General features: G+C 42.3%; 1 protein-coding gene and 2 long non-coding RNA genes across 5 annotated transcripts; 2 read left to right on the forward strand and 1 right to left on the reverse strand.

Moving 5' to 3' along the window:
- Nucleotides 1-2042: 2042 nt before the first annotated feature.
- On the reverse strand, nt 2043-23063 carry LOC121828888 (uncharacterized). Of its 3 annotated transcripts, XR_013050842.1 has the most exons (8): nt 15554-23063; nt 14383-14880; nt 12843-12921; nt 11534-11834; nt 9609-9686; nt 8856-8992; nt 5366-6998; nt 2051-2167 (listed from the first exon to the last, which is right to left on the reverse strand). It is a non-coding gene; the product is annotated as an uncharacterized LOC121828888 (long non-coding RNA). The 3 variants fall into 3 exon arrangements; XR_013050843.1 differs by lacking the exon at nt 5366-6998; XR_013050844.1 differs by lacking the exons at nt 5366-6998; nt 8856-8992 and having other exon boundaries at nt 2043-2167.
- LOC121828887 (uncharacterized) lies at nt 4760-8654 on the forward strand. Its single transcript, XR_006071544.2, has 3 exons — nt 4760-4918; nt 5415-5529; nt 8468-8654. It is a non-coding gene; the product is annotated as an uncharacterized LOC121828887 (long non-coding RNA).
- Nucleotides 11552-23038, forward strand: LOC102917971 (cystatin-13-like). The gene is made up of 4 exons (XM_006984496.3): nt 11552-11708; nt 14988-15342; nt 20297-20410; nt 22880-23038. Exons 2-4 carry the CDS (start codon nt 15115-15117, stop codon nt 22961-22963), a joined length of 426 nt encoding a protein of 141 aa, XP_006984558.1. The 5' UTR covers nt 11552-11708; nt 14988-15114; the 3' UTR covers nt 22964-23038.
- Nucleotides 23064-25455: the final 2392 nt, after the last annotated feature.

A 25455-nucleotide genomic window follows, 5' to 3' on the forward strand; every position in this document is an offset into this window, starting at 1 on the left:
ATAATAATCCCTTAAGGAGATCTAAACCTGGTGGGTATTGTTCAAAAGATTTCTTCTAGATGCCTCAGTTGACCTGAGGCTCCTACTTGTCTGAGAGTTCCAGGTGGGACATCACCATGTCAGCAGGAGCAGCCTATCCCTGGGGGGAGGTGATTTGTGAATTGGGGGACATTTGTTTCTTCTGTCAATTTGAGAAAAGGTCAGAAAGAGAAAACAAGAGACAAAAGTGAACTGTGTTATCTGTATCTGGGTGCATACACTTATGTGTGTGCATGTATATGTGAGAAGAATACTACAGAGAAGAGAGGGAATGAAAAGAGGAGAGGTAAAGATGGAAGTGGATAAACATGGATGATGGCAAGAGGTAGAATTCCTTGGCAGAAAGACATCATATTGGGGCTGGAGAGATGGTTCAGTGGCTAAAAGCATTTGCTACTGTTTCAGAGGGCCTAAATTCAATTCTGAGAACCCACATGGCAGCTCACAAAACCATCTGAACCCCAGGCCCAGAGACTCCAACACTCTCTTCTGGCTTCTATGGGGACCAGATATGCATGTGCTGTACAGACACATATATATGCAAGCAAAACACTCATAACCACAAAATAAAAATACATCTTTAAAAAAAACCCTATGTGCCTAATGGGGAATAGAGAATTCCAGTTTTGCAACCCGAAGAAGTTAACAATGTTTCTTTGCTTGACACTGCTGAACTGCACATTTAAAATGGTTAAGGTGATAAATTTTGTGTTATATATATTTTCCCACTATTTTAAAAAAATTAAATGACTTTTTCATTTTTATTTCATTTCTGTAGTTCTGGGGTTGGAACCCCTGGGCTTTGAGTGACACATCTGTTTGAAATGTAGTGTTAGGCATGATTCAGAAGGCCAAGTGTGTATTCCATGTACCCCACATGAGCCAGGGTTTATCCGCTTTGTTGGGTTGACAAGGGATTTCAATATTTCTTCCCAGACAGAAGGAAGTCATGAATCTCAAAGACATAAGGCCTTGACCACTTAAGCCAAGCCTGTTTGCTCATCTATTACCTGTGTGAACATGAGGGCTGACTATTCTAAGAGGTTGGATGGGGCTGGAAGCAATACGTGGTCATAAATGAGCATCTGGGGAGGAACTTTCCCTTCTAAGTGGTGGGTGCCGTCAGACACATCAATTGATCTGTAGTCTGCCAACAAATCAGGGACAGATGGTCACCAAGACTGAGGGACATGTGGTAGCTCCTGAGGCTTCAGGGAGCAACCCTAGGTCCAGGGTATCCTTTTTTTGGTAATTCTTTGTGGGGCTCTGTGTGGTAGAGGCTGGGAAGGGCAAAACTCTGGGAATAACCCATGGCTCAGTGGAAGAGGTTATTGTACCACAGCCTCTTACCATATTCTGACTTCCTGACTCTTTGCAACCAAGAAGCAAAAGAAAATGCTAGCCTGAAATGTGAAAAATGCAAAGGAAGTCAGTTTGCTTTTTGAAAGTCATCTTGTTGCCATACTAATTGGACTCTGGGTTAAAAAATTAATTAAAAAGCCAGTTTTTTCCTCCAAATATCTTTTACTCTTTAACACATTAAAATCTCAGTTTGCCTGATTTTGTATTTTAAGGTAAATTTAGCACATTATTCATATACTAGATCTTTTATATTTGTGCTATATCCTCCTGAGCTCCAGGCATGCCCATGCATGTGCACACACACTCTGTGTGTGTGTGTGTGTGTGTGTGTGTGTGTGTGTGTGTGTGTGTGTGTTGGTTCACAAATGAGCCATGCCTGTCATCTGACATGTGCCTAGAATTTATTAACACTGGGGTATTGGACTGTACTGGTCCCATGGCTCTTATTGCCCAGCGGCTGTGGGTCCCAGGAATCCACCATGAATAAACTTCACTGATGGCGGCCAAACATTTGACCCATGCTACGTTTGGCCAGTGTTGCCTGTGGGGCAGCAGGGATGGACATAGGATCAATTGAAGTAAGGGTTAGCGTGTTTCTGACTGAGGAGCTCCAGATCACAGAAGCCTGTGAAGTATTACATCAGGAGAAGTATTCACAGGCTCCTGATGTTCTCTCCTAACATATATTCTCTCCCGTATCTTCTGAAATGTGAGTTGAGGAGGCAGAACAATGGCTCCAAAATGTCTATATTCCAGTCTTTGGAACCTGTGAGCAAAATAGACACCTAGTTATAGCAAGTTTAAATGGTTCTGTGAGTCCCTAGCCAGTAGGCCCTCCACATCAGGCCCTGCCAATCATGTTAGTGTTCTGAAAATGAAGATCCCAAAACAAAGCTCCATTTTCAGGTAACTAAGGACTGTAAAGTGGATTTGAATTATGATATTATTTCCCCATACTCCATACATTTTTCCCTAAATTACTTGATATTTTCTGTGACTCAACAGTCCCAGCCAAAAGAAGCCCTTGCCCCACTTCGCCAGCCTTGCTCTGGATGCACTGTATCCTGGCATGACTGCAGGGCTGCATGCACTGTACCCTTGACCTCATGAAGGGCTGGCTGGAGAGGCTCTGAGGGCCTCCCCTCATACATCTCCTTTGCTATGGATGAACATCCTCAGGAAAAGAAGGTGCCTGGACAGCCCTTTCTATGAAATCTGCTTTGTGCTACCACCCTGCCCAGATGCTCCATCTTCTTCACACAACACTTGCCATGTTTATCTTCCACCTAAATTATGGCCCACTCATCAAGAAAAGTTCCGTGTCAGGGGTAAGAATTTCCTATGCAGAGACATCACAAACACAAGCACACACGTCACTGATATGTGTCAGGGTCATTCTTCTTGCCTGCTCTGTTGCATTTCTGCAAGGACTGAAGTCCCAGGAATTTAATGGAATGGAGGGTACAGAGATTGGACACTGGGGCATGGTGGGTGGATGGAGGGAGAGCCTCCCTACTTTTGACACCTCCTCAGCCGTGTTGGATACTTCCTGATGAGACTTAGCTGACGACTGTTTTTCTCCACCATGTTAGAGCACAAAGAAAATGAGTTTTGTGTCTTGGCCAAGTGATGAAAGACAGACTGACCAGTGGAAAGTAATATCTGATACTTCTGTGGGAACCTCAAGGATACCAGCTCTGTATCTCCAGGCCTCAAACCCCCGAAAAGCCAGCCCCAAGTTAGCTCACAAGATATGGGATACTGTCCCAATTCTGTTCTTAGTTTCAATGTTTTTTACCAAGTAACTCAACACCTAGAGCTCCCCGGCATCTTCCAGGAACATCACATGTGTGTACCTCAGGTGGGGAAACGGGTTCAGGGAAGGGTGGGAGTGGGTGTACTGAGCAGTCTGGTGCCTTTCAGGAGAAGGTGGGATTCTGAGTTTGGGCTATGGGTATGTTTGTATACTTGCACCTCTGAGTTACTGATTCACTTGGTCAGGGCAATGGGGACAGATGGCAGAGGGGGCAGGAGAAGAATCTTGGTTTCTGCTACCTCCTCCTGCTGCTACAGTGGTCCTTGTCCCATCGAAAAGTTGAAATGTTAGTTCTGCAGTCATTTTTGTTCTTGGGCTGACAGTTTGTTACAATGTACAAGTAGGCCAAGGTCAAGGGCAAGACAGAGACTTGTAAAGATTCTGGCCAAAGAACAGAAGACTCTGGATGATGGGGAGGGTCCTGACCAATGAGTCCCATAGTTAGATAGCTACAGCATGTGTCCCTTCTAATTTTCTTATCAGGAATGCAAATCTGGGACCAGCATCAGAAAGGTGGTCACTGGAGGGTAATTATGCGGATCCCTTTTTTGACCCACAGCCCTGTTCTCTGCCCTACAGACCTCCTTCCAGGGACACTGCAGTGGCACAGACACCCCTTCACACCCCAAGCTTTCTGACAGATTTATGTCATCGTGTAGGGAACCAGCATGCCCTGTTTTTTAGAACCTTGCCTGTTCTTATGGCCAGAAACTTCAGAGCTCTCACAGAAGTCAGTGCTCATGTAAATTACCACATACCTACTGATGCTTACGAGGGCAGTCTGGGGGTAGGCTGGAGGGCTTCTACACATCCTCTATCAGCCTCACTTTGTCGGTGCACTAAGAGGGATACCAGCTTCTGTCCAGAGCTAAGATGAGGAACTTGACCCTGTGGAGCAAGCTTCCCCAATAACTGACCCAGTTTGCAGGTCAGAGATTGCTCTAAAGTCCTAGGGAGGGACCCCTCCTGACCCTCTTGCTTGCTTCCAATGAAGGAAATTCATGATGAAATGACAATTTCTGAGGATCTTTCCCAAGTCACCAAGCTTTGTAGCAAGACTCTGGGTCTAGCTAGAACAACGAATGAATCAGAGTCCAGTAATGCACCATATAAGGATGTTCAGGTATACAGTAGACACCACATAGGGTGGTAGTCTCATAACACTTTAACAGAGCTGAAAAATTCCTCCTGTCTAGTGATGCCATAGCCTTTCACAACCTTGTAATCATGCTCATTGTACTCATGTTTACAGTAATGCTGGGGGTGGTGACCATCAATTGTACCATTGCTGCGTGTACTTGATAATGATGGTGAATGATTGTTAGTGGTTTTGTATGTAGTAGACTTTACCATTACTTCAGTGTCCTCCTATTTGTTTAAAGGAAGTTTATGTAAAGCAGTCTGCCATGTGACATTGACAGCAGCCTCACACAACTGATTGCCTCATCTTTTACGAGTACCAAGAGGCTACATGGAATAATGGTTAGCAACACCCACATTTGTGTAAGTATATTCTAGAATGTTCACAAAACAATGAGATCACCTAAAGGTACAGTTCTCAGAATTTTCCCCATTATTAAGATGGGTCCCATGACTATACTGAACACCTAGATGGGTTTACAAATCATGTAATTTTCTCTGTAGAGACAGCTGACTTGAACGACAGCCTGATGGTCCTGAGCCCTGGTTCCTGTGCTCAGGGTGAGTCCTGAAGAGCTAGGCATTGTTTCTGGCTGCCACTTCTCTACTCTTACAGCTTAGTCCTTTATTTAAGATGTTACTGGTGCCCTGGGAATGGTGGTACACACCTTTAATTCCTGCTCTCAGAAGGCAAAGACAGGTGGATCTCTGAGTTCAAGGCCAGCCTGGTCTATAGAACAAGTTCCAGGACAGCCAGACAAACACAGAGAAACCTTGGCTCACAAAACCAAACCAAACCAAACCAAACCAAACCAAACCAAACCAAACCAAACCAAACCAAACCAAACCAAACCAAACCAAACAAAACAAAACAAAACAAAACAAAACAAAACAAAACAAAAAGTGACTGGTAAATGATAAATCTCTGGGGAATAAACAATGTGACCCTTTCCTTTCCAAGCTCAGTGGCTTTTAAAGAATGTTAATCAAAAAAGCAATGATACTGACTTTACAGCCTTAACTGGGCAAGCTTTCACGAGACCTCTTTCTCTTTAAGAAATGGCATAGCATCCTTGTCTCTGGAAGATCCCAGGCCATGCAGATGAAGAAAGGCTCAAGGTGGACTGTGGACATGTGGGATGTCATCATATGGGACAGAGCCATGTGAAGAGGTAGCAATAAACAATTCTTTTGGTGATGGTGTTTCATCACAGCAATAGAAACCCTAACTTAGACAATGGTGATGGGTCTTGATTCCTATGACAACCGCATCCCTCCCTCGGGGCAGGGCAGGGAGTGTTTGTCTTTGTCTTTGTACTGGATGGTATCAGACAGCATGTTCCCATAACCTGTTTTGGATGTGGTACCAGTCATGGCCTGACCAGCTAATCTCAAGTTTGCCCCTATCCTACCTGCTATGAAATTCCCTTCTGTAACTGCTGGGGGCATACAGTGTGAGCACCGCTGTAATGATTTAATAAACGACTTCGCAGCGCCAGGTTACACTCTCCTGGCGTGTTTTCTCTCACCCTCTTTTGAGGCACTAAGAAACTGTGCCCACCAGCTACTCACGGTGGGTTTTGTCTCTTCACCTAAACCCTGTGTCGTCAGTCCAGCTTGATCTTTGTTGACTAAGCTGGTGAAGGTACTGATGTGCTTAGTCACATGTGGGCAGGAGGTGCACAGGCTGGAGGTATGTCAGGATGTATTATGTATGCTTGCCCTTGATTGGACCTGGTAGGAAATGCAATGGATTATGGGTTTTCCTTCTTAAGCAGCTAAAAACTGTGATTCTTGGCCATTTCCCAGGAACCTGGATATGAGCCCATCCACCTGGCTAGTATTTAATTAAAGCTTGCTTCAAATTTGACCTTAAATTATGGTAGTGATCTTATTCTCAATCAGCGGAATAAACAGAACCAAGGCCTAATAATATAAATTGGATAAAACATAAAACATAAAAAACCAAATGACCAGGAGTGAATATATGTGAAGAGCTGGATGAAAATAAATCCTATTCTAGAATGGGTTAGACAATATGAGTCAAGAAAGATCTAGAAGAATCTTCATAAGAGAGATGATAAAGTATCTTTAGGTGTGTTATTGATGGGCTGCAGAACCCAAGAGATTCCTGTGAAAAGGACTGCTTAGTTAGGGGGCTCCCTGTGAACCACCTGAACAGTGAGTGCCACCACCTTCCTGCTACCCGACGGGTCCCTGACACTGTATATAGAACAGGACCAGACAAATAGAAGACTCCAGCAAATACTTATATTACTGCATATTCTGGTGTTTAATGTGTAAAGCATGATTCATTTGGGAGATGTATTAATTTTGAATCTGAATATATTTCAAATTTCATTAGTGCCTCAAAATAGCAAATGTTGGCAGAGTTGCCAGGTGACAAGAACACATCCCAAGGATATGAGTATCATCACACACACCCTCCATCACTTAGTGAGAGCTTGGGCACCCAAATCATGAAGAGCCAGAGGAGGTATGGCTCACAGTGGCACACTCATCTGAGAGTCCCTTGCAGAGTCTATTTGCCCAGACCTTGGAAGATTTGAAAGTCAGGAACCAATTCTTCAGGAGACTGGAGCTCATAACCGGGAAACGACGGTCCATGGAAGAAATCTACCTGGCAGGGAAGATGAAAATAGATGAAGGGAGTATACAGCTCAGCCTCTAGATCCCACCCAGAGAGAGAGAGAGAGAACATTTAGAGCCTTAGGAGGTGCAGGTGTGGGAGGCAGAGGAAGAGGCCCCAGTGGGCAGGTTCCTTCTGTGGTTCTCCTCAGGGAACTCATGGGGCCCACCTGGCACCTTGTCTCAGCTCAAAGCTAGCCTTTGATCTACCATCTACCCACTTACATTTTCTTCCTGTTTTTTTTTTTTTTAATTTCCTTATCTGCACCCCTCAACTCCCTTTGCTGGCTTTCATGTGGTAATGAGATCTACATGAGGCACTTTGTGTGTGTACAGCAACTTCACTTGGTTCACAGAAACTAATCACGGATTCACTTGTCTCTTTGTCTCACTCAGCCACTTTTTTTTCTTTTTGTATCTGTTTGTCAGTGTGTCTCTCTCCCCAGCCTGTATGAACTCTTTATCATGGTTGGAGATGACACTTGCAAAATTTATATGCTTAGTGACTGATTTTTCTGCAGTTTGTTCTGGGTGAGAAATTAAACTTGTATGAGGATATGTGTACAAATGGTTGTTGCACTATACATGTGAATGATGCAATGATATGTGTTAAAAACAGGGGCCAGGGTTCAATGATGGGGCATTATTCAGCCATCAGGGGTAGAAGAGCTCTTACAGGATTGGTAAGGACAGATGATATACCAATGTGCAATTACATAATAATCTAATATTCCTAAATGGAGTGTACAATGGGGTAGCAGGCTACATATTAATTGGCAAGGGTAGGTAGGTTGAGGTATAATAGTTTAACAGCAGAAGGTAACCTTAGCAGGTTGGAGCCAAGGGGCACTATAATGCCACACCATGCAATAGAGCTCACATGGGAAGTTTATTGGGGGTGTGCAGAGGTGGCCCCTGGGCAAGAGTGGAAGGAAGAGAGAGGGAGCAAGGAGGGCTTGCTTTTTATAAGGGGATATAGCACATGCACATAGGAAGAATGCTCTACTCAGTGGCTGCAATAGTCATAGTGTCACATCTTGGCTACTGCTGATGATGTGTCCTGCTAGGTCCCCGAGGGCAGGCCAGTGTAAATGTCTGAATGCCAACATGAGGACCAGCTAAGTTAGATAGATCTTGCTGGTATCTGACCTTCTACCTGCTCTAAATTCAATCCTTTATATTTTTTGCTTCTTCATTTCCAACTCCACCATAACATTATGATCTCCTGGGAATCACCTTTGACTCCAACCAAATAGCTAGGACATGGCTCTTTTTTTGTTGGTTTACATCTTAGCTGAAGTCACTGTCTCCCCTAAAATACAATATTCCCTAGGCCCAGCTCCAATTATTCTTGCCAAACTAAAACCATCACACAGAGAGCCATGGCTAAAAGTTGGAAATCCTGCCGTACCTCCAGGACCCTCATGCTTAAGTATCTGATTTTGGTTTTTAATGTTTTAGGTCATACAATTGGCAAAGCCTAATTGATCATGGAGAGGAAACACACAAGGACAACAGAGAAGACATTGACAAAGCAGAGACTCGACCTCCTTTCATCTTTATCCTGGAAAAAAAAAAGAAGTGCCACATGAGGCTTTTTGGAGCTGATAAACCAAAGGAGAAGTTTAATTAAAATTTTAGACCTGGATGTAGCAGATCACAATTGTAATTCCAGGACTTGGGAGGCTGAGGCAGGGGGGGTCAGGAATTCAAGGTCTGCCTGGGCTACACAATAAGATTGTCTGTCTGTCTATCTGTCTGTCTATCCATCCACCAAAACAGCCAAGGGAAAAAGAGAAGAATCAAGAATTATTGTGTAAACTAAGCCCCCATTTGCATTTAGGATCACCTTCTTTATGCATCCTGGGAAACGGAGCTTCACAAAGTCAGGAGTGGAGTTGGGAGTGCTTGCTTTTTATCACCATGAGGCTTCTTCTAGACATTGGAATTCTACTGTGGAGTTCTGGGCCTTTCAATAGCACAATTCTTTTCAGGAAAAGAGTCAATGTGATGTGAATAATTAACTTTGAAACTGAAATTCCCACGCACCCTGGTCCACCCCTCCCATTTTCTCTCTTTGACTTTCATAACCTGTTGTCTTCATCCTTCCCAGGCCTTCTTTGTTTAGTGTTTTTAGTCAGCTTGTAATGCTTACGTGTAACAGATCTGTTTCCTTTTAGTCCAAGCACATAGTTTAGTTGGTTCTCTTTCGTAAACATTACATATTTGATTTGATTGTCACATAACTGGGTGGTTTCTTCTTTTCTTTTTGCTATTGTAAACTGTGTTGTAGCAATTTTCTCTGACTGTGCACATCTGCCAATACTTCTTTGAGATACAGTGGTAGGTACTGATGAATAAGTAACTTTTAAATGCTCAACAGGGGTGGCTAGATAAATGACTATTCAGAAATGCCTGGAATCTGTCCTCTGACAAGAGGAATGAAGCTGGTTTGAGAATCTAGTTTATTTAACTAATCTGATGTTGTCAAGCTTACTTTTCTTCAAAGTATCAGAAATTGTAACATTTTATTGTTAGTTAATTTAAACTTTAACTGTTCTGAGGCTTAGCACAGTTTTACCTGTGTAGCACAGATACTTACGTATCTTTTCTAAAAGTTGCATGCTTATGAATTTTGTCCAGATTTTTTTAATCAGATGATTTGTCTTTTAAAAATTGCCTGTAAAAGATGTTTAAGTTTTTTGAGAATTTCATACATGCATATAATGTAGTTCGACCAAATCCACCCCTCTATTCCTTCCCCTATAACTTCTCCCCTATTCCCTCTACTTTCCCCTCCCCATTTCAACTTCATGCGCTCTCTCTCTCTCTCTCTCTCTCTCTCTCTCTCTCTCTCTCTCTCTCTCTCTCTCTCTCTCTCTCTCTCTCTCTCCTCTCCCCCCTCTCTCAACACACTGAGTCCACTTGGTACTGACTGTATGTGCATGGGTGTAAGACCATCTACTGCAGTATGGTACTCTCTGAGCGGACATATTCCTGAAGAAAATAGATTGTCTTTTAGCATCCATCAACTGCCAATAACTCCTCAGGTAGGAGTGAGGCTTCATGGGTCCTCCCCAAGACACACTGGGATTTGGGGTGGCTTTATTGTGTGGGTGTCTTGTGCATGCAGCCACAGCTCCTGTGAGCTCATATGTGCAACAGTGCCACTATATCTGGAAAATACTGGTTCACCATCATTATCTACTCCCTCTTCCCAATGATTTCTGAGCTTTAGGAGTTGGGGTATAATGCAGATGTCTCTTTAGAGTTGAGCACTCTGCGGTCTCTTTCTCTCTGTGTGTTAGCCAGTTGTAGGTCTCTATATTGATCACTGTGCTGGTTAGTTTTATGTCAGCTTGACACAAGCTAAAGTCACCTTAGAGGACATAACCTCAATTAAGAAAATGCCTCCATAAGATCAGGCTGTAGGCAAGCCTGTAGGTTATTTTCTTAATTAATGATTGATGGGGGAGGGCCTAGCTCATTGTGGATGGTGCTATCCCTGAACTGGTTATCCTGGGTTCTATAAGAAAGCAGATTGAGCAAGCCAGTAAGCAGCACCCTTCAATAACTTCTGCATCAGCTCCTGCCTCCAGGTTCCCGCCCATCTTGAGTTCTTGTACTGACTTCCTTTGATAATGAACAGTGATATGAAAGCCAAAGAAGCCCTTTCCTCTCCAACTTGCTTTTTCGTCATGGTGTTTCATCACAGCAATAGAAAGCCTAACTAAGACAATCATCATCTACCAATAAAAGAAGTTTCTCTGATGAGGGTTGAGAGATCCATTAATATGAGGGTATAAAGATGAGACTTTAGGGAGTAGTTTATTAATATGTCCATTTAGCATAAGTCTATGACCTAGACAGCCAGGAGTTTTTGACCCAATTAATGATTCCAGAAATAAGTTTCATCTTGTAGAGTGGGTTTTAAATCCAAGCAGAAAGTGTTTATTTACTCTGCAACATTTGTGCCACCATTACACTAGCAGTCATATCTTGCCAGGCCAGTCATTACCACAACTTGCAGGACTCACACCTGGGTTAGACTATTGATTACCTTTCTCCCCTGGAAGAGTGCATAGAACCTTCCAGTACTACAAAAACTAGTCAGGAGGGATGAAGCTTTTCGGTCAGTCAATAATAGCTCTTTGATATAGAAATTAAAAACTGTCACATATTTGCCAAATCTTTATCAGTTGCTTCACATCCATCTGTTAGGATAGCTATCATCAAAAAGATGAGTAACAAGAAATCTGATGCAGCTGTCTGAGTCATTTCTATTCCTGAGAGTAAGCCCTCACTTATATTTCTGCAGGTAACCCCAATCAAACTCATTGGTTCACCAACTTGACCTTTGGTGGTGTTTTCATTTAAGTCTGCTTCTGGTTTCCTATCCGGGATGAACATACATTTTTTTCATATCTCCATGGAATAGTGTCACATAACACAAGAGCAGTGAGCAAAAGGCTGATAGGACCTGTCTCAGGTATCCTGACTAGAACTGCATCAGAAAGGCTGGCTTACCTCACAAAGGGGATGCAGGTATGACTACCTGACAGGAGAGTGCAGAGGCCAGAAGCATCTGGGGCTTAAAACCACGGATGCCTAACCTGAAATAGGAACATGGCTTGAGTGTGATGGTGGTGGAGAGCAACCTGAGGATAGAGGCCATTTAATCATTTATTCACCGCAGATAAAGGTACCGTTTATGGGACAGAGCAGTTTCTTTACGGCCCAAAGACCAGCAACATCGCTGAGAACTTGGTTTAGACATGGTACAGGGTATAGAGTGTTCGGGGTAGTCTTCAAGGGCCAAGAAAGTAATCTATCGATTAGAGAACAGAAAGACTTATTGAATAGTTAGTTCAAATTGACCTGTAATACATCAAGTAAGAACCAAGGTGATTAACATACTGGTTAACATACTTAAGGCATGGGGCAAGTAGGGTGGAGGTGGAGAGGTCACATTTGGAACATGGGGTTACATCTTATGTCTCCTCCTACATCCACTTCATGGTGATGATAGGTTAATGGGACCACAGTGGAGATTTGAGCAAGTGATGTGTCAGGAAACAAGTTGCAGTTACTTGTGGGGAGAACTTCTAAGATGATCAGTCTATGCTGTTGAAGATGGGGTAGGCAAGGCCAATGGAAGCTAGTAAAAGGAACTTACCAAGGACACAAACAGAAAAATCTATTGAAATACTCTACAAGTGGGTAGCAGATGAGACCACAGAGAGGAAGTTTCTTGGCTGATAGGATGTAGAAGTCTTACAGTAGGGAGGGGTAGCTACTTGATCTTATAGAATGTTTGTATGAGGTCCAAATTTGGATAGAGAGATGGGCATCTCACTATCTTATTAATTAATAAAATTTATAGCACATGTTGTCTTTCTTGAGATTAGTCTTCTATGTCAGATGCTATAGGTCACTGGGAATTTTGCTCCAGGTGCCTGCATAAGACATCTTAAGTCACTAGGGGTCAGGGTCAAAGTGGTTGTGGCTGGGTTGCTAAAATGTGGGGATTTTGTTTTTGTTTTTGTTTTTGTTTTTTGCCTTTTTCTTTATAGTTGGTGCCTGAATTGTGAGTAGTATTAATATCATATATATTCTGTTTTTTCCTAGACATACAATGATAGTTTAATTCATAGATATATGCAAGGATGATCAATAGCTACCAACAAAATAGAGCAATTGTAGTGTTCTACAATAAAATTATTTCAAATTAACGAGTTGCTTACTTCTGGAATTTTCTATTTGGTACTTTTGGACCACAGTTCACAACCGATAACCCAAATCAGAGTGAGGTACAATGTTACACTTGATTACTCACTTATAGGATGGATTCAAGTGCACCAAGCTGGCACAGCTGTCCACTTGATAAACCTACTGCATGAGTTGATTGATATTACCTGTGGAGAGGATACACAGGGCCAGAATGATGTTATCAGAGAATGGCCGAATTAAGAACTCAGAAATACCCTGGTTATGTGTATCCATTCATACTCAGTGCCTGATACATTGTCTCTTAGTTCTGCCATCAAATTCTATGCACCATCTAAATGCAGTCTTTCCACTTCTCATAAATTCTGCAATGTCTCAGGCTGTTTGTCTGCTTGCTCACTGTCGAGACTGCACATGCTTTAACCAGTTTGTCCAGATGTTAGAAATTTCAACTCAATTTATCATCTTTGGGAAAATATGGATAACCTTAAAATCAAATGTGTATTCCAGGCTGTTGCTTAACGTGTGCATGTCTGCTAGATTGAGGTAGGTTAACAGGGTGAGGCCAACAGTGGTTAGGCCTGGAAGCCTCCATCAAGTAGCATGAGGCATTTTCTTGGCTTCTTACTAAGCCTCATTTCCCTCCCTTGTAGAGGGGCTAGCTACTCAGTATACAGCAGCCATGGAAGATGGCAGTGAGGGAGTGACGTAAGAGGCAGAGGGCCTGACAAGCCCCAGGATGGTAAGAAGATCTGAGTTCTAATCTGCTCAGTCAATGGGGAGGTTCTGGGGACACAGCCTTTCAGGCCTGTGTGCAATCTCAGGTGGGGGTTGCCACACCTGTACATGGAAAATGAAGGACTTGGAGAATATATTCTTGTTGAGGAAGTGCTTCCCATGCTGCCTGTGCACAGAGATCTGATTCAGACATCTCTGTGCATTGTGACCTTGAGAACAAAGAGATGGTATCATTCAGAAAAAAAAAAGGGGTGGGGGATGGGAGGTGAAGGGGTGGGTGAATAATGAAAGTGTAAGTCCTTCCAGGAAACAAATGGCTGAGATGGGGAAATGGGCTAAATTATAATAGTAGAGGGTTTTTTTGTTTGTTTGTTTGGTTTTTAAATTAACTTTCTTTGGAGAAGGAGAGAGAAATCCTAAGAGTTCATTGTTGCTGTGTATACATTATTTAGAATTCACAAAGTACCCCTGGAACCATATGTGTGAGGTCTCCAAGCAATGTTCCAATTCTCTCTAGGTATCCAAAGGACACCCAGTGATTCAGTTAAACTTCAACATCACCTGGCACCAGCCTAAGGCAACACAGGCTAGACTCGGTTCAATAAGATTCCCACTTTAGATGCTAATCACCAGTGGAAGGTCCCCAGGGTAGCTCACACTTTCTTTGAACCTTGCTACCAATGGAAGGTCCCCACAACCTCTGCCTCAATTTTGGTATCTTATTTAATTTTCTGTGGTTATGACTGAATATCATAAATTAAAAATAATCGGGGTTAATGTGGGTCTGAGGTTTGTGGTTCAAAGTACACAATTGAAGGACCACATCTGGTGAGGGCCTCTCCATGGTATCATAACATGGTGGAGGAACAAGTGACTAAAAGAGGTACAAAGTCACTTCTGCAAAGACTAACCTGCTTCAGCAATAACAGTACCGATCCACTCAAAGACGATGAGGGAACTGTGACCTATCTTCTGGGTAAATATTCCACATCTTAATTTTATTCTAATTACAGTCAGATTTCCACCTGTCCCTTGGAATGGACAATTATTAAGGAACAGGTGAGAAGCTCGATGCACAACAGGAAAGGCGGGTACTTGGGTACTTGGGATTTCATTTCATTTCCACCGAATCTCCACGTCTTCACCAATCTAGAAGCTCTCTGAATTCTTTTTGGACATGCTACAGAGGTTCCATTATACAGGCAAAAATAATATAATCATTACCCATTGGTGATTAACCGAATCTCCATGCATTCAAGGTCAAAGATGAACTGAAAGGTCCAATCTGTTTGGTTTTTCTGGCAATGAGCTCCGTCTTTTTTCCACCAAGAGCTAGCTTATACGTGGCTGAAAAGGGCTTGCTATGGAATGTGTATATGCTTCTTTCTCTCACTGTCACTCAGGAATCCCTTGGGTTATAATGACAGAAATGGGAGATAGAAATCAAATATATATTTCTCATTATAATGCAGTATCCTAATGATGTCAACAGAAATCCCTTCCTTTTAACCCACAGCAGTGTCAGGAGTTGAGGTTGAAAGGAGTATTGACCTGCAGAGACAGCAGGGCCCTTACTGGCTACATCTACACCAGCTCTGGAAAGAAAAAAGGAACTTAGCATGTGTCTCCTTGAATAAGGTCCCATGGCCAGATCCTTACAGGTTCTGCTGCTCCTGGTGACCACAGTGGGCCTTGTGTCTAAAAGAGTCCAAGCCTGGGGCTCACCCAAGATTGTGAGGCCATTTGAAGACATCCCCCAAACCTATGTCTATGTGCGGCAAGCAGTCTGGTATGCCATGAAGGAGTATAACAAGGACAGCAAGGACCAGTACAACTTCAAGGTGGTGGACATCCTAAAATCTCAGGAGCAGGTAGGTGCGGTGTCTGCTCCTTGCTCCCTTATCCCTTGGTCTTCTTTTGAGGACAGAGATCAGTGTCAGGGATAGGAATGGAAATGAGGTCAAAAGATGTCTGTATCTAAAATATATCATTTTACTTTAAAAGTGAAAAATACATTCAGATTTTGCTATTTATTAGTCTGAGATAGAGAAAAAGCATAAAATATCAATTAAAATTGTTTACCTTAAAAGTATAGGTGAGGGGCTGGAGAGATGGCTCAGCAGTTAAGAGCACTTGCTGCTCTTGCAGAGAGGACCCAGGTTTGGTTGCCATCACCTACATGGCAGCTCACAACTCTTTGTAACTCTGGTTCTAGGGGATCTGATGCCCCTTTCTGGCTTCTGTGGTCCCTAGGCACATACATGGTACACATATGTGCATACAGGCTAAACATTCATACACATAAAATAAAAATAAATATTTTAAAGCATCTTTGTTTAATTTATTTTGCATCCTGACTGCAGTTTCTCCTCCCCTACCTCCTTCCATTCCCTTACCCCACCTCCCCTCTGCCCTCCTCCCTCCCTGCCAATATACTCCTCTATTTATGTTCAGAAAGGGGCAGGTATCCCATGGGTATCAGCAAAGCACTAACCTGGCTCATAGGAACTCACATAATCACAACCAACAACCAGGGAGCCTGCATGAGGCTGACCTAAGCCCTCTCCATATATTTGACAGTTGTGTAGTTTGGTCTATTTGTGAGGCTCCTAACAATGGGAACAAGGGCTGTCCCTAATATTTTGACTGGCTCTTGGGAACCTATTCCTCATACTGGATTGCCTTGCCCAGCCTAAATACAAAGGGAGATGCTTAGTCTTACCACAACTTAATAATCTTTTTTTTTTTTAAGTGTAGGTCAGAGCTCAAAAGGGGCAGCTACAGATTTTGTGCAGTGTTGAGTGCTAGTCCACACAAGCTTGTACAGCAGCCTTGAACTACGGAGGCTCAACTAGAACATTTACTTCCTCTTGGTCTGCTTTGTTTTTCATGACTCACTCCTTCAGCTTGCATAGCTTCCTAGGTAGGAGTTATTCTTCTGTACTATGGTAGGAAATCAAGGCACAGAAAGTATACAGTGCTGCATAGCTGAGCAGAAGAGTCAAGACATAAGCCCAGATCCTTGTGATTTTAATCAGTATGTGACTCTGAGTGACTGGATGAGGAGAGCAGCTTCTGAATTGTGCTGGATAGTGGAAACCATGCAGCAAAAAGAAAAAGAGAGGTTCCTAGAAAATCCAAAGTCAGAGAAAAGACTCTGGAGAAGCAATGAGGGCCTGCCTCAGCATGCAAGAGCCCCTCTGTCTCCTCCCATGTGCTGAGCAACTGGGAAGGTACATTAGGCTTGTGATTGGTTGGTGGCTGAGTGAATTGACACTACTTGAAATTATTCTAACTTGAGAAGCACAGATGTTCTCCAAATTGCAATGATTTAACTTATGATTTTGTGACTTATGGCGGAGTGAAAGCAATATCTGTTCAATATAAACCTTGCTTTGGAATTTCAAATTTGGATATTTTCTTGAGCTATCAATATGTGGTATCATATTTTCTTGTGGTATTGTCACAGCTCCCAGTGGGCCCCATGGTCATGGAGAGAAAACTGACTGAGTGGGGTACTATATTGCTAACCTAAGACATTTGTGAGGCTGAATATATTAACACATTTTCCACTTACAGTATTTAAATATGTGGTTTTCTTGAAGGGGACATCTGTTTTGCTTAAATACATAGCTGTGGTTCTCAATGAAGGATAGCTTTTGCTCCCAGGGGATTCTTGGCAATGGCTGGGGTGTTTGTTGATGATGTGAATGGAAGGGCTACTTCTGGTACCTATTAAGTTGAGACTTAGAATGCTACTCACTATCTTACAACAGCCAGGCCTCCCAGACAAAGAAAGATCCAGTTTCAAGATTTCCGTGTGACTGAGGTTGAGAAACTTGATTTATCTCGATCTATATAAAAGTTCTAGGGCTCTGATTGGTAGCTGAGTTAAAAATGAAAGCCTGGCTGGGAGATGCTTCAGTTAGGAAATCGATGCAGTACAAGTATGAAGCCCTGAGTTTGATCCCCAGCAGTCATGTTTTAAAAAACTAGATGTGGTAGTGCTTCCTTTTAATGCTACTACTGAAAGAGGCAGAGACAGGGTCCCTGAGTTTTTCTGGCCAGCCAGTATTGCTTAGTAGGAGAGCTCTAGATTCAGTGAGACTTCCTGCTTAAAATAAAATTAAAAAAAAAAAAAAGGTAGAGAGGCATTGAGGAAGACTCCTGATGTTATACTTTGGCCTTCACATACATAACCACACATGTGTACCCACACTTATGCACATATACATGGATACATATACACACAATAAAAATGAAAGGAAACATGTTCTTGCTTCTCGGTATTTTCTTTCCATGTACATGCATTGTGGAAAGATTTAAGATAAAAAAAATCCCTCGTGTGTGTGTGTGTGTGTGTGTGTGTGTGTGTGTGTGTGTGTGTGTGTGTGTATGTATGTTCAAGAGAGACAGAGAAACAGAGACAGAGAAGGGGTTTGGGGAGGGAGGAAGGGAGGACATGATATCTTGTATGCTTGTATGTGTGGTCAGAGGACAATTTGTGGGAGTTAGTCCCCTTCATCATGTGGATTCTGGGTATCATACTCAGGTGGCAAGCTTGGTGGTAGGTGATTTACCCACTGAGCCATCTCACAGGTCCAGTTAAGTATATTTTGTATTCATGAAATCATCCTGCTGTCTATTTTGCCACTCAAAATGTCATAGGAATTCGCCTAAGTACTGTTAGATTTATCTCAGTTTTCATCATACCTTGGAAACTGAAATAAAGCATGGTTATTTTTTGCTCATATCCTAGCAAATAAGCAGATTTGTTAACAGAAAAAGTAGAACAATGAACATGCCATTGCATGCAGCATAGCAATATTAAGAGTTTTAATTCCTTGATTAAAGATGTATTTGTAAAATAATGGCAAATTGCCCCTGAATTCTACTAAATCTATTTATTTTTATTTACTTATTTTTTTGTGGTGCTGGACATTGAGCACAGGGCCTCAGTTAGGCTGTGAATTAAAGAGATTTAGGTTCCTGCCCATGCTGCTGGTGTGTGAGTGTCTCTTGCCATTCATCATACCAATATTAGAACTCTTTTAGATATTTGTCTGTTTAATAGATGTGAAAATACATCTCTTTGTATTTCCAGTACCATGAAAAAATGTGTCTTTTATTTAGTTTAAGGACAATGTGTTTTCTTCTATGAGTTCTTTCTTCTCTCATATTATTTAATTATCTATTAGTTGATAAATTTGTTATGCATATAAAATTAACTAAGTACGTGTGTGTGTGTGTGTGTGTGTGTGTGTGTGACTGTACTTGCCCATTCAGTGTTTGAAGTTTAATTTTGCTTATAGGGTCTTTAGATTTTTTGAAAACATAGCAACAAAGCATTTGGTTCTTTTCTTCCCATATGCTGTTTGGGTTTTGCATCTTGCTTAAGAAGCCCCCTTCCACCTAGCATGGATTTATTTATAGACTGAGCACTAGGTATAATGTTTACATTTTTCTAAAAATAGGCAATCACCAGAACTCTCCTCATAAAAAAGCCTCTAGATTTTTGAAACATGGGTATAGCAGAGGCTAAATTTTCAGATGTGGTTGAAATAACTGTAGAATTCTTTATTCTCTTCCTTGGTCTGTCAGTTCCTGAGCTTTCTCATAATTGCCTCCAAAAGCATGCTTTGGAAATGTAATCCCTTATGTGAGGGTATGGAGATGTGGTCCCAAGGGGAGGTTTTTATGCTATAAAGAGAATTCTTAACTTGGGCATCTATTTCACTTCTCTCTCACAATTGTTTTATTTTTATTGACACTATTATTGTGTGTATACACACACATGGTATGTGTATGTATTCACATGGGTAGGTGCACTCATGTGGGTGCCTGTGTGAGCATGCATTGAAAGGCCACAGGTGATCTATCATTATCTCCAAATCTGGAGCTCATTGATTTTGCTAAGCTGGCTGGCACTTAGCTTGGACACTGATCTGTTTTTAAAGGTCTTGAGGCTTCACAATCAATTTCTTGCCTTTTTTTTTCTTGTGCTCCTTCTTGTCCTTCTGCTTTCCATTGTGGTAGGATGTAACAAGAAGACTCCTGCTAGACATGGGCTTCTGGATCTGGGAATGTGTAGCCTCTAAAATCTCAAAAATTAAATATTCCATTCTTTACAGATCACCTAATCTCAAGTTACAATAAATAAACAGTTAGTTTTCACTGGAGAATGCTCTTTGTAATTTCCTTGCTTCATTCTGGGAACACTTGCTATTATTTGCTATTTAAAATTAAAAACCTTGGGGCTAAGGAGGAGGCTCAGTAAAGTGCTTTCTGCACATGCAGGAGGATCTGAATTTGATCTACAGTGTGTGCTTAAATGTTGGACGTGGCAGTACACGCCTGCAAGCCCAGCTCTTAGGGCAATGGGCAGATAAGCAGATCCCTGAACCTCTTTTGCCATCTAGCTTAGCAAAATTAATGAGCTCCAGGTTCAGTGAATGTGATCCAAGAAGACATCAACATTGACTTGTGGCCTCTCTGTGCATACTCACATAGGCACCCTCATGCACAAATATACCTACCCACATGAATACATACATATACCATATAGTATATATATATAATATATTATATATATAATAAAAACAATGTCAATAAACAAAAAATAAAACCATTGTGAGAGAGAAGTGAGACAGATGTCATGGTAAGAATTCTTTCAAATAATCTTAAAACTTCTTCCAGGAGCTGTAGAGTCAAGGAAGAGCAGGAAGATAGTCTAGCCCTACGTAGCCAATGGCATATTGACTTCTCAGAGGGGATGCTTGGTGCTGTTTGCTTCTATAAGATTTAACTTATGTGACTCATTGACAGGTCACAGACAGCCTGGAGTACTATCTTGAAGTAAATATTGCCCGAACGATGTGCAAGAAAACTATAGGAGAAAATGAAAACTGCTTGTTTCAAAATGATCCTAAAATGAAAAAGGTATGTAGCTGACATGAGAGGAAATATCCCGTCCCACCTGTGTGATAAAGAACACTGTGAGGCTAGTTTCTTATTTAAACTCTACTCTGTTTGAGGCTGTTGTAGCCAGATTCCAGAACTAAGGTGTTGTTTCTATTATCTATCATTGACAACATCCTACCCTATTCTACAAGACATACACATACATATATACATGTACATGCAACCAGGGAGACATATATACATACAAGTATACACAGAGAGACATATACATTATACACAAAAATGGCCTTAAAGCAAAGCCAATTCATTATTTCTTGCTATTTTGCATTCTGGACAGGGTTATTTTGAGCAATCCTTCTACTCCCGTGGTGTGTACTGGCAGGAATATTCCAGACTAGTGGGTCACTCACAATCACATATTAGTGCCTCACAGAGGATGGATGATAAGGCTGGAGCTACTCAAACTTCATTCCCCCTGTTTGAGGCTACTCTGGTACAAAGCCATAGAGTGAAAAATAGTGTTCTGTTCTCTTTCAGGACTGAGGGATGTCCTGGCATATGGATCTGTTCTTGCTAAAATTAGGGACATCTCAGCCAAACTAGCATAAATTCACCAGCCTGTATTTGTTCACTTCTTCATAAATAGGTGGTCCTAAGGAAATATACCATTTTAATTTCAAATATTTATTATTATATATTATTATTAATAATAATAGTAGTAGTATATGTGTACATGCTTGTGCATATGCGTGCCAGAGGTTGATGCTGGGTTATCTTCTATTGCTCTTCATCTTGCTTTTGGAGACATAGTCTTTCACTGAAGATGGAGCTTGTCATTTGGGCTAGATGGGCTGGCCAGGAAGCCCCCGGGATCTGTCTGTCTCTGTTCCCCACAGTGCTGAGGTTACAGGTGTGTGATGTTGTACCTAGCTTTTACATGGTACTGTAGTCTGAATTCAGGTCCTCGTGCTTGTTCAGCAAGCACTTTACCCACTTAGCTATCTTGGCAGCCCTTCTTTCTTAAGGAAGAGGTACGTAGACTCTGCTATCAGTCCTGAGTAGTGGCCATCTTGGTAGAGACCCTGATGCAAGTGCCATGTACTGGGTGGAGCTCAGCCAATGAAGAGCATGGCATGACAACTTCATTGAAATCCTTGAAGCAGGGAGTGTCAGGAAGAAATCATTTTGTCTGATTCTATTAGGTCTGCTGTTGTATGGAAGCCTTGGGAGGCTTGCTTAATACAGTATCCCACATTCTGTCTTTTGCTCTTTCATGTTAGAGTTGAGGGGCATCATAGCTATGCTCTAGTGTTAACCAGACCTTGTGCCCGAATGGATACTACACAGGGGCCAGTCGCTCACAATGGGACCAACACTGATGTCTGATAAGCAAAGATATTTTATATCTCAATTTATGCTGTAAAAGTGAATTATGTTGTATAAGTGTACATTAATGTTTTCTAAAACTACATGAAATTGTACTAGAGATAAAAATGGTAGTATGGGTCTTTCTGGGACCCTTGATGATTGTCTAATTTTTTTCTCCCAGGAGTTTCCTTGAACATCATCCATGTCAACCTTCATAGAAATTCATATAACTTGAAGCTTTTCTTCTCTCTGCTTTTTAAATTACTGTGCATTATTTGCATATTTTGTTGCAATTTCTTTGTCATCTTTGCTTGAGGATGTTATTCACATTTATATGGTTGCCATAGAGGTGTTTCAACTTTACATTTTTATTCCAAGTTAATGTGAATTTTTAGGGGAGAGACTAGAAAAACAAGGGTGCTCACTGTCCACTATGAGAATGGAGCTGCACTTCTGCAAGACCAGGTTACACATCTCTCTGAGATTCTCCACCTGAAGCCGATTTTGCTTGGTGTCTGGACAGATTTTTCTGCTCTCTCTAAGGAACACATGGCTCTGTTCTATTCTTGTTTTATTGGTTCCATAGAGCAGAATCCAATAAAACAAAAGGCCTCTGTGGATCACAGGAAAATGGGTTGTAGCTAGAGACAGACTTGAAAGGCTGAGCAGTTCCTGTGTTCAGAATGATTTTGTGAGGAAGGCTGACTCTTCTGCCTTAAGGATCAAGGTTGACCATGCATGCCGTGCAATGGGTATGGTTGATTCACTCTTAGTCCTCTCAAGTCGAGTAGTGGGACCTGGAAATAGGGACTTGTGTCATTTCCTTATTTCTTTCGTGTGTGTTTGTGTGTGTGTGTGATGTATATGTGTATGCACATGTACATGCAGACTATTCTCTACCTTATCTTTTGGGATAAGTTTTCTCCTCGAGCTCATTGATTGGTAGACTGGGGGGACCACTGACCTCTCTGCCTGTCTCTGCTCATCCTGTGCTTGGGTTATAGATATGTGCAACCATGACTGAATTTTTTTTACATGGGTTCTTGGGATCCAAATTCAGGTACTTTACTATGCCATCTCCATAGTTCCCTAAATAACTGTTCTTTTTCTCTTTTTTAGATGCTGTTTTGCATTTTTATTGTTAGCTCCAAACCATGGAAATTTGAACTTAAAATGCTGAAGAAACAATGCAAAGAAATTTAATCAGCAACCAGTACACCTTGACACTCTCACTTTTCTTTTAAATAATAAAGATGCTTGCAGGATAATGGACCACCACCTCTGACCCACTGACTTCGGTTTTTTTTTTTTTTTTTTGTGTGTGTGTGTGTGTGAGAGAGAGAGAGAGAGAGAGAGAGAGAGAGAGAGAGAGAGAGAGAGAGAGAGAGAGAGAGAGGAGAGAGAAGAGGAGAGGAGAGGAGAGGAGAGGAGAGGAGAGGAGAGGAGAGGAGAGGAGAGGAGAGGAGAGGAGAGGAGAGGAGAGGAGAGGAGAGGAGAGAGGAGAGAGGAGAGAGGAGAGAGGAGAGAGAGGAGAGAGGAGAGAGAGGAGAGGAGAGAGGAGAGAGAGGAGAGGAGAGAGGAGAGAGGAGAGAGGAGAGAGGAGAGAGGAGAGAGGGAGAGGGAGGGAGAGGGAGAGAGGGAGAGGGAGGGAGAGGGAGGGAGAGGGAGAGGGAGAGAGAGAGTGTGTTCTTTGGATCTTGTGCTGAGAATGAGTGAAGCTATTTTCGGGGGTTTGGCAACCTTCTCAGGGTGGTTCCTTTATCTCTGAGGAGAGACAATCTGCTGCCAAAATAAACAGTTGCTGTTTCTAGCCTAACCAAGTTCCAAGCATAAATACTTTTCCACTGTCCACAGTTGCTCCATGGGACCCCTTCTTCACTCATCAAGTCCACGCGTGTGTATGGAATTAACAAAACATTAGCAAAGCACCTGTCAGTTGCATGGCCATCCTTGAGGTCATCCATTTCCCCATATCATGTTTCTGATCATTCCCGAGAAAGTCAGTTTCCACTTAGCTCATGCATGACAGGCTTTCTTTTTATAATCCTAAGTAAGGGTTTGGGCAGATGGAGAAAGACAGTTGGAGTCTTGCATCATAACGCCCTTAGCCTCCAAGTTCTGTTCAGTTCTGAGTGGCTCAAGTCACAGTCTGGCAAAGTTCACCAAGAATTCTCCATTGGTATTCTGGTTGAGTAGTATATTCTCTAACTATAAACAAATATGGGGAGGATGGCTTTGTTGAGGTCAACCAGAAGATGCATTACACTTTACAGCCCAGCTGGATTGTAGTTCATTTGCAATGTCAGCTGATCTGGACCTACAGGTTCAGATAATCTATGTTGCCTCTAAAGTCTTTCTGGAGCTTAGGGAGATCAAGGTGACACATGGCTTCCGGAGAGCAGTACCTTCTAACACTGCCCATCTTCTGTGTGTGGTGGGTAAGGTTGCCACCCAGAGACTCCTGTTATGGTGTCAGACAGCAGGCATAATTCACCTATGCCTCCTTTGGCTTGATGCTGGGCTGTGATGAAGGGTTAAATGTAATGGCAATCTTTCTGATCCCTGGCTCTGTGGTGATTGGGAACAGGGTGTGGGACTCTAAGAAAGGAAGTCTTGCCGGGCGGTGGTGGCACACGCCTTTAATCCCAGCACTCGGGAGGCAGAGCCAGGCGGATCTCTGTGAGTTCAAGGCCAGCCTGGGCTACCAAGTGAGTTCTAGGAAAGGCGCAAAGCTACACAGAGAAACCCTGTCTCGAAAAAACCAAAAAAAAAAAAAAAAAGAAAAGAAAAGAAAGGAAGTCTTATAGAATTAGACTCCCTGCCCTGAGAGCAGGCTCTCTACTGCTCCTTATGGATTCTTCCCACTACTGTGCACATTTTCTATCTGGGAGCAGCCTGTAGGTTTCCCTATGGGAAGGGGACATGGGCCTTGGAATGCCAGCTCTTGGAATGTTTGTCAGAAAATATTGACTTCTGGTTGGTCCTAGAGAAAGGTGGGGTGATGTTCCTGCTGGCTCTCCCCAAATCAAGGCTACATATACCAGTAATACAGAGCATGGAGGGAGACCAGGGTTAATGTCCCTGTGCAGAGATGGTCACTGGCCTTTGAAAGACTCACTGCAGCATCACCCAGAATTCCCTGTGGGGGAAGCTGGGGCACTTGAGTCCAACCTGCAGGGCCCACAGATGCTGTGTGCATGGGGCTGTGGAAACTGTGCTGGAGGAGGAAAGGGCTTTGACCTTCACAGAGGGGAATTACACAGACCTGAACAGTGTTCGATGAAGTACTCGGTTCTGCACAGTAGTGACCTTAGTCCCAGAAAATGGGGTTCACTACTCTCAGCTCACTGTCTGCGACACAATGTCATCTCCATCAGGTGGTGCACTGTATTTGGGTCAGCCAAACGCAGTGCTTTTATTGTTGTATTATCCATCTTGGCTCTAATTTTTGACATGAATTCTTTTCTGTATATATTTAGGATGGTATGTGGTATATGCATATTATCATGTGAGTACACATGCATGTGTGTATGTATGTGTATGGAAGCCAGAGGCTGATGCAGGTTGTCTTCTATCACTCTCCACCTTATTTATTTATTTTTAATTATTTATTTTTATTTTATGTGCACTGGTGTTTTGCCATGGGTGTTGGGTCCCCTAGAACTAGTTACAGACAGTTGTGAGCTGCCATGTGG

This window comes from Peromyscus maniculatus, chromosome 4, assembly GCF_049852395.1.
Source record: "Peromyscus maniculatus bairdii isolate BWxNUB_F1_BW_parent chromosome 4, HU_Pman_BW_mat_3.1, whole genome shotgun sequence".
NCBI lineage: Eukaryota > Metazoa > Chordata > Mammalia > Rodentia > Cricetidae > Peromyscus > Peromyscus maniculatus.

Coding starts and splice junctions, on each gene's coding strand:
- LOC102917971 (XM_006984496.3), top strand. CDS start 15,115: ATGGCCAGATCCTTACAGGTTCTGCTGCTCCTGGTGACCACAGTGGGC. Junction 15,343..20,296: donor TCCTAAAATCTCAGGAGCAG/GTAGGTGCGGTG, acceptor ACTCATTGACAG/GTCACAGACAGCCTGGAGTA. Junction 20,411..22,879: donor ATGATCCTAAAATGAAAAAG/GTATGTAGCTGA, acceptor TCTCTTTTTTAG/ATGCTGTTTTGCATTTTTAT.